Source organism: Acomys russatus, chromosome 16, assembly GCF_903995435.1.
Source record: "Acomys russatus chromosome 16, mAcoRus1.1, whole genome shotgun sequence".
Classification (NCBI taxonomy): Eukaryota; Metazoa; Chordata; class Mammalia; order Rodentia; family Muridae; genus Acomys; species Acomys russatus.
The window spans coordinates 13,696,507-13,711,836 of NC_067152.1; the positions used below are offsets into that span (position 1 = coordinate 13,696,507).

General features: G+C 48.8%; 1 protein-coding gene across 1 annotated transcript in view; it reads right to left on the minus strand.

The window, feature by feature from the left end:
- Nucleotides 1-2,229: 2,229 nt before the first annotated feature.
- Nucleotides 2,230-15,330, minus strand: part of Ypel2 (yippee like 2) — a 54,274-nt gene continuing 41,173 nt past the window's right edge. Inside the window, exons 3-5 of the mRNA XM_051158221.1 lie at nucleotides 5,864-5,907; nucleotides 4,702-4,810; nucleotides 2,230-2,683 (exon numbers count right to left, since the gene is read on the minus strand). Coding sequence (XP_051014178.1) covers nucleotides 2,594-2,683; nucleotides 4,702-4,810; nucleotides 5,864-5,907 — 243 coding nt within the window. The 3' untranslated portion in view covers nucleotides 2,230-2,593. The remainder of the gene's footprint in view (nucleotides 2,684-4,701; nucleotides 4,811-5,863; nucleotides 5,908-15,330) is intronic.

The following is a 15,330-nucleotide window of genomic DNA, read 5'->3' on the forward strand; positions in this document are numbered from 1 at the left end:
AGGAAAACAAAGAATGAGTGGACTGAGGCCTTGAGTGCGCGTGAGTCTCCATTGCTCAGCTGCAGACCCTCGAATACTGCTAAGTGTCAGTGTCAGGTAGACAAGCCATGAATGGAGCTAAGGTGTAAGAAGCACTTTTGGTTTCACTGTCACATAGGGAAGCTAATGAGCTTTGGTCCCGCCCCCCCCCCCCCCCCCAAGCCTTGTAGTTACGGAGAAACCTCTCTACTCTTATCTTCTGCACCAAGTATGCCGCCGGGTACCCGCTGGATGGGCAGAACCAGAGTCCCACTGGAGCTTGCTATGAGCCAAGAGGATCAGGAACCAGGAACCCCACACCAAGGAAAACAGTGGCACACTGGTCTCCTTTCTCCGCCCCTTGAGAATGCCAGGGCATCACGTAACCAGCATCTTCACGTCACCAATTTTAATTTTAAAGAGAAAAAACAAAACAAAACAAAAACCAAACCATCTACTTAATTTTAATCATCACTCCTTATTTAAAGAATAAAAAAATTGAAAAGGTATCATAGTATGTCACTGGGTTTTCCCTGAGCAAAGGGTCTAACCAAATCCTTAACTGAAGACCACACCCCTCAGACAGGATAAGGGGAGGGATGGGGGGAGGGGCGACAACAATGCATGACTTCTGAACCTGCAAGCCAGCTTAGGAATGTGAAAGTGGAAAAAAACGTGTGTCACTGAGAGTCTGAGCCTGGGAGGGAGCTCAACACTTGTGAGCCTCAGCTGGCCTCGCAGTCCGGGGGGGGGTGGGATGGGAGGAAGAGCCAGCCAGGGCTCAGGACAAGGAGACTTGAGGGGAAAAAAAAATTCTGTTACTAGGAATCCTTTTGTATCCCAGAAGAGAAGCAGTCTACTGCTAAACCGAGCTGGCCTGCTTTCTGTTGCCCTGCCACTATCACCGGAGGGGCAGGGCCAAGTCCCAGTTCTTCCATTCCCAGATCAGCACTTGAGGGACAAGGGACAAAGCCACGTCCACCATAGCTCTCTCTGCATTGGGAATTTGGCTCTGCTGAAGATGCAAATTGGAAACAGTCCTGGGTGGGCTGTTTTAACCTTGGTTAACCACTTATTTCTATAGGTTCTTATCTCTGTGAGCTCACCCTTTTATTAGGCTTTTTTAAGAGGTGAATTTTTTTCCTGTGGGACCAGCCTACTTAGTTAAGAGAATGAGATGTTGAGAATTACCTAAAATTCATGTATTTTAACATTATTTTCTGCCTAGGAAATAGTTTCTCGGCCATGAGCCACATAATAGCTAACTGCTGCAGAGCGCTCTTCACTGTGTGCCTTAGGTAAGTTCCTTCTCACTTCCTGAGACTTCCAGGGACTTTTCTCTCCATTCGTAACTCAAGGGAGCTTGGGTCGGGTGGGGGGTACCATGCTGAATCTGCAGTTCCTCCCCACCGCTGGATGACACTGTCAAAAGCTTCCTCTCTACGGAAGACATTCAGGTCTAGGAACAACACAGGCATGAAGGATGGAACCTTGGATCTCTGTTTCCCAGATTACGATGCGGGAACTGCAGGTCGGGGGGTGGGGTGGGGTGGGGAGACACACCAAAAATACTACGCGCAAAGAATTGCTGATCCATGGAAGCTACTGCACATCCAACAAGCGAAGATGTGCCAAGCCTGCACTCTACCTCCCAGAACCTCTCCTGGGCTACATTGCTCCCATGGGATTGCTGACTAGTTCCCAATTTTGACTTTTCCTGCTTGCTTCCTTTCCAGCTTTCCTCCATCGCTGATTTATCTTGTGTTGCTGGCTAACTGGGCATTTGCATCTTGCATCTTTCCCCTCACAACAGCTAAGGAGACCAAGAAGGGGCAGGGCGGAGGGCAGAGTCACTAGAACTCATTTGGATTTCTTTTACCTATCCCTGTATTCACCCTAGCAGGACATTCTTCAATTCGGGTCCAGAATGCCAAGGTCTTGACCCATCAGCTAGCACAAGAGCCACTCCGTGTGCTAATCCGCTGTCCTGATCCATTTGATGTTAGGGCAGGAGTCTGTCATCAGAGAGAGCGCAGCCGTGAGGTATTTTCTCTTTTCCTCTTTGTCCTTTTGAAAGAGTCAATTATTTCAAGCCTAAAGTTATCAGGTCTCCAAGAGCGATACGGTTCGCTCCTATTTCCACCCTCCTGCTTCCTACCCCAAGTCCCAGGGCTCTCAGGTTCCCCTTTGCTCTTCCTCACACATCATGTGCCCCTGCTCCCACAAGAGGCCAGAAGGCAGCTCTCCTGCGGGTGCGGGCTGGGGGCCCCTTTCCAAGGCGGGCTGCCACCACGCGGCCGAGGATCTGTTCTGTTCATTATTTTGTTTTCAGCCAAGAACACTAGAACAGAGAAGCCAAGATCAACTCACAAACAGATACAAAGCAAAGAGACAGAGAGACAGCGGATTTAGAGGCCAGTCACCAAAAAAGATGGTGTCAGGGTGGGAGGACGCCCCCTGATGGCAAGGCCCCTGACCGGATGGAACCAAGTGTTCGGTTATTCTCTCACGCGTGGGTAGAATGTTCGGTTGGATGGCATTCACGTGGACGCTGGGCTGGGTGGAGGCAATCAGGTCAGTCCCAGCCATTGTCCTTGATCATGTGTGCTAGTTCAATGATGTATTTGCCTTCTTTATACTTCTGACTGCTTTCAAAAGCGTGTTCCTATAAAAGAGGAAAAGAGACACTGGGTAACCCAAAGCAAAGGTGACGACCGAGACACAGGAGCAGAGATGTTGCTGACGACAGGCACCAGGACAGCAAAGGTCAGGTTCACTGAACGCTGTACACACAGACATTCAGAGTTCCTGTAGTTAACAGCAGGGAACCGATAGCCTGACAAAATCTATTTTGGATAATTGCTCAAATGTCGCCATCTTGGTAAGGTCTTTCCCAGCAACTCAACACATCTCTTCCCAATCCTTCCTTCATTTCTATTCGCAGTATTCCTGACTTTCCAATACACACGGTGCCCACTTCTACTCATTTGACGTTGCCTATATATAATGCAACATAAACTTCCAGCAAAGCAGAGATGTTCACGTTTTACACACCGCCATATTCCTGGAAGACCAAACGCCAGATAACAGGCCTTCAGTAAAGAGACCAATGACACTTCAGTATTCCCTGGCACTACGCGTGCACGCATGTGTGTCTGTACACACAAAAAAGTGCTATGATTTGGGAATTAAAACTTGCTGTGCCCATGTTTAGGGAAGAAGCGGAGGAGTAAGAATATTAGGGTGAGTTTTCCTCAGATCCTAGGGGCGCGGGGGCACACATCCCAGAATCAGTGAACAGAGGCAGGAGGAAGGAGTACAGTCTAGGCTACCTAGCGGGTCCCCAGCCTGCCTGGGATGCACGTTTCCTATTAAGTAAGAAAAAAGCAAGTCCACCTGCCCAGGGGCATCTGTGATGGCAGTACTGGACTTGGCAGCAAGAGCCAGTAACCTGGGTCATTCTCTAGGAACTGCTCACCTAACCAACCCACTGACCTGCCAGCTGGGCGTGGTGGCACACGCCTTTAATCCAGCCCTTGGAAGCAGAGGCAGGCGGATCTTTGTTCAGTTCAAGGCCAGCCTGGTCTACAGAATCTAAGACAGCCAGAGCTGCACAGAGAAACCCTGTCTCAAAAAACCGGAAAACAAGAAACCAGCTGGTAGCTGTGGAAGCATACAGACCCAAACACAGGGAGAACACCCACCACTCTGCAGTACATTCAAACACAGGGAGAACACCCATCACTCTGCAGTACATTTTGTGTCTCGGTTGCCTGGCTGTTTATTTTAGTTTATTGAGACAGGGTCTCCTGTGGTCCATTGGGTCTGTAATCTACCCACTTCAACCTCTTGAGTGCAGGGATTGTTAAGTGTGTAGCACCTTGTTTGGATTACTAATATTTTTATTATTTTTGTTATATGTATATACGTGTGTGTGTGTGTGTGTGTGTGTGTGTGTGTGAGAGAGAGAGAGAGAGAGAGAGAGAGAGAGAGAGAGAGAGAGAGAGAGAGAGAGAGAGAGAGAAGGTGTGTTAGCCAGAGGTTAATGTCAAACATCTTCTTTATTTTTTTTTATTTTATTTAAATTTAAATTTATGTGCCTTGGTGTAGGGGTGTCAGATATTGGAGTTACAGACAGTTGGGAGCTACCATGTGGGTGCTGGGAATTGAACCCAGGTCCTTTGGAAGAGCAGGCAGTGCTCTTAACCACTGAGCCATCTCTCCAGCCCCTCAAGCATCTTAAGTTGCTCTTCTGAACTGGGAGCTCACCAAGTGGCTAGACTGCCCCACCTCTGCCCCAGCTCTGAGATTGAAAACACGAATTGCTACTCCCAGATTTTGCCACGGGTGCTGGGAGTCAGAACTCAAGTGCTCACATTTCCGGACAAGCACTTTGCTGACTGAGCCGTCTTCCCAGTGTTGTTATATGATATGTCCCTACCACACAGCAAGCTGTCAGGAGACTGCTTTAACATCCTACAATAAAGGTACACACATACATGCCCACATGCATTCAGGGCAGGTGAAGGAGCGAGCGTGGAGGAGTGGGTAACTGTCTTGGCCAATGGGAAGAGCCCACAGGGCTGAGGGAAGCCTTCGGAAAAAAAGCATCCTTCAACCATGAGGCTCTTCGCTATCCCTCCTAAGCCCCCCTACCCCCACCCCAGGCTCTGCTGTACTTACATATTTCCAGCCCAGAGTGGTTTTGCAGTTTTCACAGTAAATGTCTGCAACCGCGTGTAGTCCTGTTAGCAACACCCGCTCCTCTGCAGGCCCACAGCCCACATTAACTCTACGCCAAAGACAGAAAGAGCGGGTAGTTAGTCATAAGGCTAAACCACCATTAGTCACTCAAGCTGAGCTTCTGGCAAAAACAGACTGGACAAGGATACTCCCAGGGAAGCCAACGGGGAGAGGGAATTCAATCTAAAACTGAGATGAAAAACATCCCCTCGCAGGTAGCCACATGGAAAAGCCTCAGCGGGAGCACAGCCGTGAAGTGCACGCCTGAGCTCCGCAAGTTTACCAAACTAGCGCCGAGTGACAGTTTGCTTGGGATTTAAGTCTTCTGACACAAATTTTTCGTCGTGTAACTAAGAAAAAATTCATATTGCATTTACTTGCTGGGTTGGGGGGACACGTGCATGCTGTGGTGCATGTGTGGAGGTGAGGGCAAGGCTGGGAATGGGGGTGGGGCGGTGTCTCTCCTCCAGTGATAAGGACTTCTAGGGATCCAACTAGTGGTGTCGGGTTTGGCAGCAGCAGTAGTGCCTTTACCTCTGGTCCTCTCTCCTCCAATCTTGTAACTGAAAGGGACAAGGGACAGTAAAGTCCACAGCTTTAATATGGGTCCCCAGCAGTCACAGAGGACTGGATGGCGCCTAAGATGCCTCACAGAACACCTGTTTCAAGCTGAATGCACTAGATTCCCTTTTCCTAGTTTGGATTTCTGTGAGCTCTGCCTTCCTTATCCTAGTCAGAGGCTCTGAGTCACGTGCCCATGGTGACAACAGGGAGGGGGGTGGGGGGGATGGGGCCATGTAGACGTCCTCTGCAGGAGGAAGGAGGCTCTTCCTGAGCCTTCCTCCGCCGCCCCCCCCCCACCTGAAGGTCTGGGAGAGGGCCCCTCAACATCTTCCTTGTGGGAAAATCCAGCGCCGGGGACACTGTTGGAGATGCTGCCAACAAGACTTCCCCTAAGGTGCTGACAGGAATGTCCCTAGGGATTTTACTGTTGTTACTATTATTACTAAGGCAGAGGTCATTTCTGAGTCACAGAAGAGCACTTTGCCCGCCCCTCAAAAATTGCACCCACTAAATAGATGCCCCGTTCAGAGATACTCACACTGAATTAAAGAGGTATGCTCGTCCTTGGCTCCCCTGGAAAGACTGAAATACAACAGTTAGACATGCATGTTACTTATTTGGGACGCTGACTCCCAGATCATAACAAACTTGACCTCTGGGATTGGTGTGATGGTGCAGCGGGTCACACTAGCATTGGCCACAAGCTCAGGCCAGCCTGGGATACACGGAGAAACCCAATCTTTATTTAACAGCAGAACACCAGGTAATTAGATACCCCTCCGTTCTTGACATTGCCTGACAGTGAGTTAGTTCACTGGAGAGAATAAATCCACACTTCCCTGTTTCCACTATCTGTGGTGGCATCGCTTCCCACAGTGGCTGGGCAGGGCGAGCCGGGACCGACAATTTGTTTGTCCTTTTTGGACACACAAGAGCCTGCACTCGGTGCTTGCTTCCGGTCAGTTCTATCGGCCACAGCAGTTCCGGTCCTAAGGGGGACTGGAGAAGTCCCATTTCAACCTCTAGATGGGTCTCCCTACTGTCGAGAGGCGGAGTGCCCTGGGACGTGACAGAAAAGGAGTCGGGGGCTTGCTGTGCAAGCTGGCATCTACCTTCATTAGCACAGGCCTGCCTTGCCGGGGTTCCCCGCCTCTAGTCTCACTGAGCTGTCTGCATGACATGAGCCAGGCGTGCTCGAATTGCTGCCTGCATTTTTAATGTGGTATGACAACTGTATCCCAATTTAACATCCTAGTCAGCGCTGGGGGGGGGGGGGCAGTATAAAAACAGACAAGGGAACAAGAAACCCTGAAGAAATCTGGGGCATCTAGTTGACAGATGACTGGAAGGTAAGAACACCAGATGGGTCTCAGATCACTATGGCGGAAGACAGCCATTTTGTCAGGGGCACAGGTCTTCCGCGTCAGTGCCTCTGGCCAGAGAAAGGCGAGCTTCCTGTGGAGACGCTGATAAGGAACAGCTGGGTTGCTGGATGCCTTCCTGCCCAGGTGCAGCTCAAGGAGCAAGCAGATGTTCCCCAGCTGCTGCCCAGCCTCAAAACAGCCCAAGGAGCCTAAGACCTCCCAGGCACAACAAAAAAAAGTGCTCTGGGAATCTGGGCTTCTAACACCGAACCCCCAGGTCCCAGGGACAAAGCCTAGACTTTATACAAACTGCCCAACCAAGGGAACAAAAGCTGCCCACTTAGTGGCAGCCTCTCTGGCTACTTCACGGAGGTGGCCCTTGGCCAAGCCCAAGACAACCAGACTCAACAGCTCCTCAGCTTTGACTACCCTGTTCTCTCACCTCAGGAAGACATACAACCAACACCTATGTTCTGGATTCTCCTTAGTCCCCGTGGGTTTCCCTTTTTTTTTTTGCATCTGGATATAAATCTTTTGAGTCAAACTCCATCTCCATGCTGTCTCAGATGGCTCATATCCTCAGTCTCCCCAAAGGCCCAGGATACAGCAGATTAAAGGCGTGTGCCACCACCGCCCAGCAATGACTGCTTATTTTATTTTTAAGAGTCTCGCTATGTATCTCAGACTGGCCTTGAACTACAAGGGATCCTCCTGCTTCAACCTCCAGAGCTGACAGGACTATGGGTGTGAGCCGTGACATTCGGCTCAGTCAGCATAAATAAGGACTTATCCGGTGAACTAGAGTACCTCCGTATTTTTTCTTTACACACTATTGGGGTGCACTACTACATGGGCTATACACCAGTGAAGCCATCACCACAACCAAGATTAAGGGTACTTACCAGGCCTGGTGGCACACAGCACTTCAGAAAACCAGTTTTCTTCAAGACAGGGTTTCTCTGTGTAGCCTTGGCCGTCCTGGACTCGCTTTGTAGACCAGGCTGGCTTCGAACTCACAGCGATCCGCCTGCCTCTGCCTTCCGAGTGCTGGGATTAAAGGCGTGTGCTGCCACTGCCTGGCTTTGTTTTTATTTTTTCAAGACAGGGTTTCTCTTGTCGTCCTGGCTGGCCTCAGAACCCAGAGATCCACCTGTGTTGGGATGACAGATCTGAGGCACCACGCCTGGTGTATCCATGCTGTCCTTTTCTTTCTTTTGTGCCATGGTTTTTCTCATGTGCATAACTGAGGCTTGCCACAGGAGCAGCAGTCCTCCCTGCCTCCAGCTCACAGGTGAAGGCAACACCAGTCCTAGCTCTGTGGTTTTGTTTTGTTTTGTTTTAAGAATGACCAGAGAGGTGGGTGTGGTGTCACAAGGCTTAATCCCAACACTTGGGAGGCAGAAGCAGGCAGAAGATCTCAGAGTTCAAGGCCAGCCTGGTCTACAGAGTGAGTTCCAGGACAGCCAGGGCTACACAGAGAAGCCAGGCATGGTGGTATATGCTTTAATCTGACAGGTGGATCTCTTCATGTGGTGGGGAGGAGTTTTTTTAAGTTTACTTATGTATTAGGGTATTTTGTCTGCCTGTATGTCGCACCTCAGAAGAGGGCACTGGATCTTTAGCCGGCATGTGGGTGCTGGGAATTGAACTCAGGACCTCTCCAAGAGTGGCCAGTGCTCTTAACCACTATGCCACCTCTCCAGACGCCATACAAAATGCTTATATTCACGACACGCACACTTTATAGCAATCAGTACATGAGTGTGTACATTAGACTTATGCTCAGGCACTGTGCTGACAGGTCGCTGCCCTGGGGAAGCCCGCCTGCTTCAGGGAGTAGCTACTTCCAACCTAACACAGATGAAAATTCCTAGAGAGTAGGGGCTGATGGGAGGACTTGTGGCAAAGAAAACAATCTCCTTAGGCTCAAAGGTGGCTCGCAGGTATGCCAGGACAGTTCCTCTGGGCACGTTTGGTCAGAGTATGCTGGCAGAAATCCAGGTCTTGCCTAGGGTGCAGGACCCAGGCAGGGCTGTCCTGGTGGGTGTACTTCCTCAGGTATACCCTTAGAAGCAGCATCTACCACCCTCAGTTTCCTCAGCCTGGCACCCACATCCAGCCGCATTTTTGAGGCAGAAGTCTGGACGCTCTTCTACCGTGACTTCCACCACCCTGGGGACTCTGCCAACTCAACATTTATGATGAGAAAAACAGACACTGAACAACAGGCCTCTTGCAAATAGACATAGACAGGAATAGCCCGGCTGGGTCACTGTATCCTGTGGGGCCCAGCCCAGCCCAGCCCAGCCCAGCCCAGCCCAGTACAACCTGGCACAGCCTGGTGTTCCCTTGGGTGAGGGTGGTACTAAAGGTGAGGAAACTGAAAGGGAGCTGAGGAAGCAATTAAAATGAAGCAAATAGAATTTAGACCAGGAAATGCCAAACAGACTGCCAGACACATCTGTTTGCTGTCATTAATGCCAGGCAACAAGGCAGTTCTTTTCCACGTTGTGTTGTCAACCAAGGCTGGTGTGTGGGCCTTCACAAAAGGGTTGGTTTTTTGTTGTTGTTGTCGTTGTGGTTTTTTTGTTTGTTTGTTTGTTTGTTTTATTTTCTTTCAAACCATACAAAACTTTTCTTCTATCCTTTAAAGTACAGTAATAGTTGCGCCCAGCCCTTCCAGCCAGCTCAAAGAAACGGAAAGGGCTCTGAGTTTCCTGTTTGGTAGCCAAACCAGTCATTTCTGGCCCTCTTGGAAGTCTGGAAGGCAGGAACTCCTTTTTAGAGCACAGCTGCTGGCACTGGGCGTGGTGGTGCACGTTTGCAACCCAAACACTTGTGAGGCTGTAGCTGGAGGAATGCAGGTTCGAGGCCAGCATGAGCTACACAGCAAGACCCCCCTGTCTCAAAATGAGTAAAATAAACAGGCTTCTGGCTTGGCAGTGCACAGCTGTAACGGGGGTGGAGGAGCAGAATGCAGAGATTCGGGAAGCGGGTGTAACCTCTGGGTATGAGGAGCAAGCCACCCCAGAAGGCTCGGGCTCCAAATCTGAGTGTGCAGCCCCGCCTTACTGCTATGTGAGCCTCTCTTGGCTCTCTCTCACTTCATGCCTTGCTTCCCAGGGCAGCAGTAACAGTCAAGTCCTGAGTGGAAAGTTTCTGTCTTTACTCAGGGCTTTTCAGGAACCTGAGGAAGAGATGAAAAGGCTCACTCAATTACTTCCTCAAGCCTGGCCAGGCAGTGGTGGCACACACCTTTAATCCCAGCAGAGGCAGGCAGATCTCTGTGAGTTCGAGGCCAGCCTGGTCTACAAAGTGAGTCCAGGACAGACAGGACTACTAAGAGAAACCCTGTGTGGAAAAACAAAACAAAACAAAACAAAACAAAACAAAACAAAACAAATCAAAAACAAAACAAAAATTCCTCAAGTCTCTTTTTCTTTGGCGATATTGATCCTTTTGTCTTTAACAAGAATAGTTTTTATGTGTCTGAGTGTTTTATGTGTCCAGGTGTGTATGTGTGCCTGGTGCCCAGAGGGCATCAGATGCCCTGAACCTAATGCTATGGATAGCTGTGAGCCACCAAGTGAGTGCTGGAAATCAAATGCAGGCCCACTTCAAGAGCACCACGTGCTTTTAACAACTGATCTCTCTGGCCTCTCTCTTCTCATGACAACAAGTGAGGCTTCCCCTGTTGGAAACTCAAGTGTCATCACAAAAAAGGACAACAAGGCTACTGTGTTCCAGACTAGCCTGGGCCAGAATACAAGATTCTGACTCAAAAACAAAACAACAACAACAAAGACAACCAAAAACTTCAGACATAAAAAGGATGGAAATGTGAGCCGGGCAGTGGTGGCGCACACCTTTAATCCTAGCGTCCGGGAGGCAGAGGCAGAGGCAGAGGTGGATCGCTGTGAGTTCTAGGCCAGCCTGGTCTATGAAGCGAGTCTAGGACAGGCAAGGCTACACAGAGAAACCCTGTCTCGAAAAACAAAACCAAATAAACAAAAAAAGGATGGAAATGTCTTAAATATAAATTCAGTGGATCTTGGTATAGTCACAGATTGTACAATCATTATCACTAACTAATTCCAGAACAGAAATCCCCCATCACCAGCAATCAACCATCCTTTCCCTCTCCCGCCTCGGTCTCTGGTAGCCAGGCTCCTTTCCACCCTTGGAATTTTGGCTGGCACCACCCGTTACCCAGCAGGAAACAGATGTACCATGTTATGAGAACGGGTCAGGTCAGCCATTTTCCTATTATTCATTCTTTTCTCTGTCTATCTTTAATGTCTATGAAGTTTTCTAAGGTAATAAAACCATAGGTGTCACTGTAAAGGGCTGGAACCCAAGCGAAACAGTGCTAGATCCTGCCTGGACTTCCTCCTCGATGAGCAATAGAGAAGTGAACAGAACCAGAAGGTAAGTGCAGCTTAGCTAAGAGGAAAGACTACCGCAGGGGATTTCTCCCATCTTCTCTACAATAAGAACCAAAGGAAATGGACTCACATGGAAACAGGGGAGATGGGCTAATTACAGAGGAATTTCCTGACTGATTTCCACACTGGGACATAGGTCACCAGGAAAGACTGGGATTAAAAAACAAAGCCATTTGTGTTATCTTCGTGACTTACCAAAAGCTCTCACATAGGGATCTAGAGACCTCAGGGGTGATAAGCCTGGTATCTCAACATGCCTGTAATCCCAGCACCTCAGAGGCAGAAACAGAAGAACTGCCTACAGCTCAGTGTAGCTGAGTACCATGTGACCCAGAGTTACAGAGGGAGACTCTGAGTCAAATAAACAAGAGGAAAGGATCTTCTGCAAGATGGCTTCCTGGAGGTCTCTTCTCCATGCCTTTGGCCTACGGGTCTCATTTGCCCTCATGATCTTTAAGCACACCAAAGGCAGGGCAGAAGGGACTGGTTCTAAAGGAAGAACTATCTGCTGTACAGAGGTTTCACACATCTGGTCCTGCTGACCCATGTGACCTGTAGTTTCAAGGCTGGGCCGAGGACAGGTGGTGGCCCTGCTCACACAGACACCTCTGCCTTGTGTTTGATAGAGAAGGCTGGCAGTTTTGGTGCTTCGGAAGCCTTGAACCAGCTCTCACTAGCTGCACATCCCTGGACAAGTTGTTTTTCAGCCTCCGGAACCCATAAGCAGAGGGTTTAAAAACAGTGCCTCCTCCACAATATACCAGGCAAGAGGGATGGCATGACAAATAAGTGCATGTGTGTATATATTAGGAGTGCAGCCTTTCCTTTCACACAACTTTAGCTTTTAGGCACAATTGGTCTGGAGTATTTGCGCCAACAGGCCTCCCAGACTCCCTTCTATACACAAGCTCAGACCCCACAGGCTCCTCCCTCAGCGGTCCTAGGGCCTCCGATGGACTTGGCCACTGTGGCTGTTCTCTGCTGAGCTTCTGAGTCTGTGGCAGTGGGTCTGAGTGGAAGATGCCAATGTAAACATATCCAGCCAGTGAGAAAACAGATCTGCCAGCTTGTAGCCACCCCTCCCTCCCTCCCTCCCTCCCTCCCTCCCCCTACCCACAGAGAAGTAAGGCCTGGCAAATGCTCCCCTTTTAGTGAGATAGGGTAGAGGATGCACAAACTCACACATCCTGTCCCCAAGGACAAAGGCTGGCCAGTCACCCTCATAAGGCCTTGCTTAGGAAAGCGGCTTTTTCTGAACTGGCCAGTGGGGACAGTGGAAACGATGTCACAGCAGCCAGTCACCACTGGGCCCTTTGCAATTCAAATATAAAACTAAAACCTATTTGATATTGGAGCTCAAGTTCCTCTCAAAGTCATGGGGCCTCTGAAAATAATTCAGAGCTGCTATTATCTAAAGAGAGATAATGCGGGGCTGGAGAGATGGCTCAGCGGTTAAGAACACTGACTGCTCTTCCAGAGGTCCTGAGTTCAATTCCCAGCAACCACATGGTGGCTCACAACCATCTATAGTGAGATCTGGTGCCCTCTTCTGGCACGCAGGCATATATGAAGGTGAAATACTATATACTTAAATAAATAAATATTTAAAAAAAAAAAAAAGAGAGATAATGCTATTGCCACGCTCCAAGTATACATAAATCAATATAAAAATAAAAATATCCGCTGACTTATATTTCAGTCTGCGCCCCTACTCCCAAAGTCAATGGGGCACTTGTAAAGGGAATGCCCTTAGAGCACTAAAGATAACTGTGGAGTCCTTGGTTAAAACCAACAGACTCCTAAAGAATAAGCTAAAGCCACGTGCTCTATAGCAAACAGCCCTTCCTAGATGGTTTTTTTTTTTTTTTAAACTATTACTGCAGTGAAGCTGGAGAGAGGTAACACATGAGACTGAAGGGCTTCACTAGAAGGGCTGAAGGGAGTGGCAAGATGGCTCAGCAGGTTAAGGTGCTTGCCAAGTCTGATGACCTGAGTCCATTCCTAGGACACATGGTGGAGAGAGCCACACAAAATAAGTGACACTTGCTATGTGCCGTGCAGGATTCAAACTGTGATCTGAACACAGTCCTCTAAGCAATACAGATGAGAAAGTTAAGTTACCCGCCCCCCCACCCCCCACTCTACAGATGCAGAAAACACAGAGTGGTTGAGGGCCAAACAACAACACATGGCGACTCAGGCAGTTGGCTTTATAGTTTTGGTTGGGAGCCCAGCCTTTTTAATGGTTGAGCCATCTCTCCAGCCCGAGGCAGGTGGCTTTAAAATCTGGGGGAGAATGAATATGGAGTGAGGACAGCCCTGTATGCATGGCTTCCTAAGAAGAAAGGAATTGGTCTCAAACACGTGTATATCAGGCTCCAGGATGTACAGTGCACATTACAGACTCCACCTCCTAAACAGAGCAATGCCCAGAGCCCAGAGGAACCTCCCAGCTTTCACACAGCTTGTATAAGTCAAGGGCAGGATGTAAGGCCCATGGCTTCTGACTCCAAGCCCCACGGTTTCCCCAGCAGATGTTCCCTGGGGAAAGCTGTCTCTTTAATGAAGAGGGATGGGTCAGTCTGTCAGGACTGATGAAATCTCATAGGCTAGTCAAACGCCTTTGCTCTGGTGCCATATTTACAAGGGTCTAAATTTAATTCTCTCGCTCAAGTGAGTTTACCTTCAAGGAAGATAACACACAGTCCAAGCCTCCAGGATTAAGCACACCACTGTAAATTAATGAACTCGAATTCTGGCTTACCAGACAGCTTCCTATGCGCCGTGTTACAGTGAACACGCTTTAGAGTTCGTTCACTCTTGAATAAACGAAGAAGAAAACAAAAAACTTGATTTATGGACCTACAATGTTTAAGGTTGGCTGAGGACCACCCAGGGAATGTTGTGCGCCCCAGACTAAAACCAGCTTTTCCAGCTCACTACTGAATGATTACTTCACAACACTTGAAATAAATAATTCAAAGCTAAGAAGTTAGCTTTTAGCTTTTTTAGCTCCTTAAAAAAAAAAAAAATCCTTTCCTTGGCAAAGAAGGATTAGGAGACTGCTTGGGACTTGTACAGCGAATGCTCCAGTAACCACGGTCCCTTGAAAGCCCCTGTCGTGGGCTGTGCTGTGAGTGCATTGGAAGCCCTCCAAGGGCTTGGGTCGTTATCTTATTTTATAGACCCGCATGGTTCTTGCCCAAATTACAACCGAATCCCAGTGCTTTTTAGAGCGAACTCACCGCCTCTGCGTCAACCCATTCTACAGCCAACGGCTCCTGCCAAAATTCCTCAAATGAGCTGAGTGAGGCCTTTTCCTTCAGCGCTGCCTGAATTTTCCAGCGCTGGATTGTGTGCTATTTTCATTCTTTGGGCTGCCTATTTGAAGTTCTTGTCAGCATCAAGCACCAATGGACTAAACACTCGGCAGTTTCGTGTAATGAAAGAAGTAAGGCTGGGTCGGGTCGGCTGGCATGTACTTCAGATATATAATAAAACACTGTCTCAAAGAGTGTGTGTGTGTGTGTGTGTGTGTGTGCGCGCGCGCGCGCTCGTGTAAATAGCAGTTCCCTAAGAGTAGAGGTTTGTGGTGTCTGTGCAATGCTGAAATCTTCTAGGGCCAAGCTTCTCAGAATACTCCGCTGACACATGACTGTACTTGAGCAAGCTGCACTTAATTCCTGTCATGAGCTTCGAGTGTCTCTGGTCCCAAGTTCCTCCTCTGTGCAATGGGATGATGACAGTGTCCATTTTCCTTCAACTGCCCTTTCTGTTTTCTATATATAACTTTGCTTTGCATCTCCCCACCCATCTCTTGGCTTCTGTGTCTCATTTTCAGCCCTAAATGGGCAATACCTCCTTCTCCTCCTTGAAATGCGTTATCAATGTACATGGCTTTACTTCTTACAATTAATTGTGCTTGGGTTGGCTGTACAAACTAAAGGGGGCTGGTGACTGCGTTCTTTCCCGCCGTGGCAGCTGTCTAGCGTATACTGGACTAGCATATTCCTGTCTCTGGCCTCTGCATTTACACACCTTCAGGGACTAGGTTTTGGAGAGTTGAATAATACAGTTATGAAGTCAGATCCGGTACTTAAAAGGTCACCTCAACATGTGGAAGGGGAGGCTGAACCCTGGGAAAGCAGTGAACTCCAGGCTGGCCTGAACTACAGAAAAAGGCCCGAGCTAAAAAA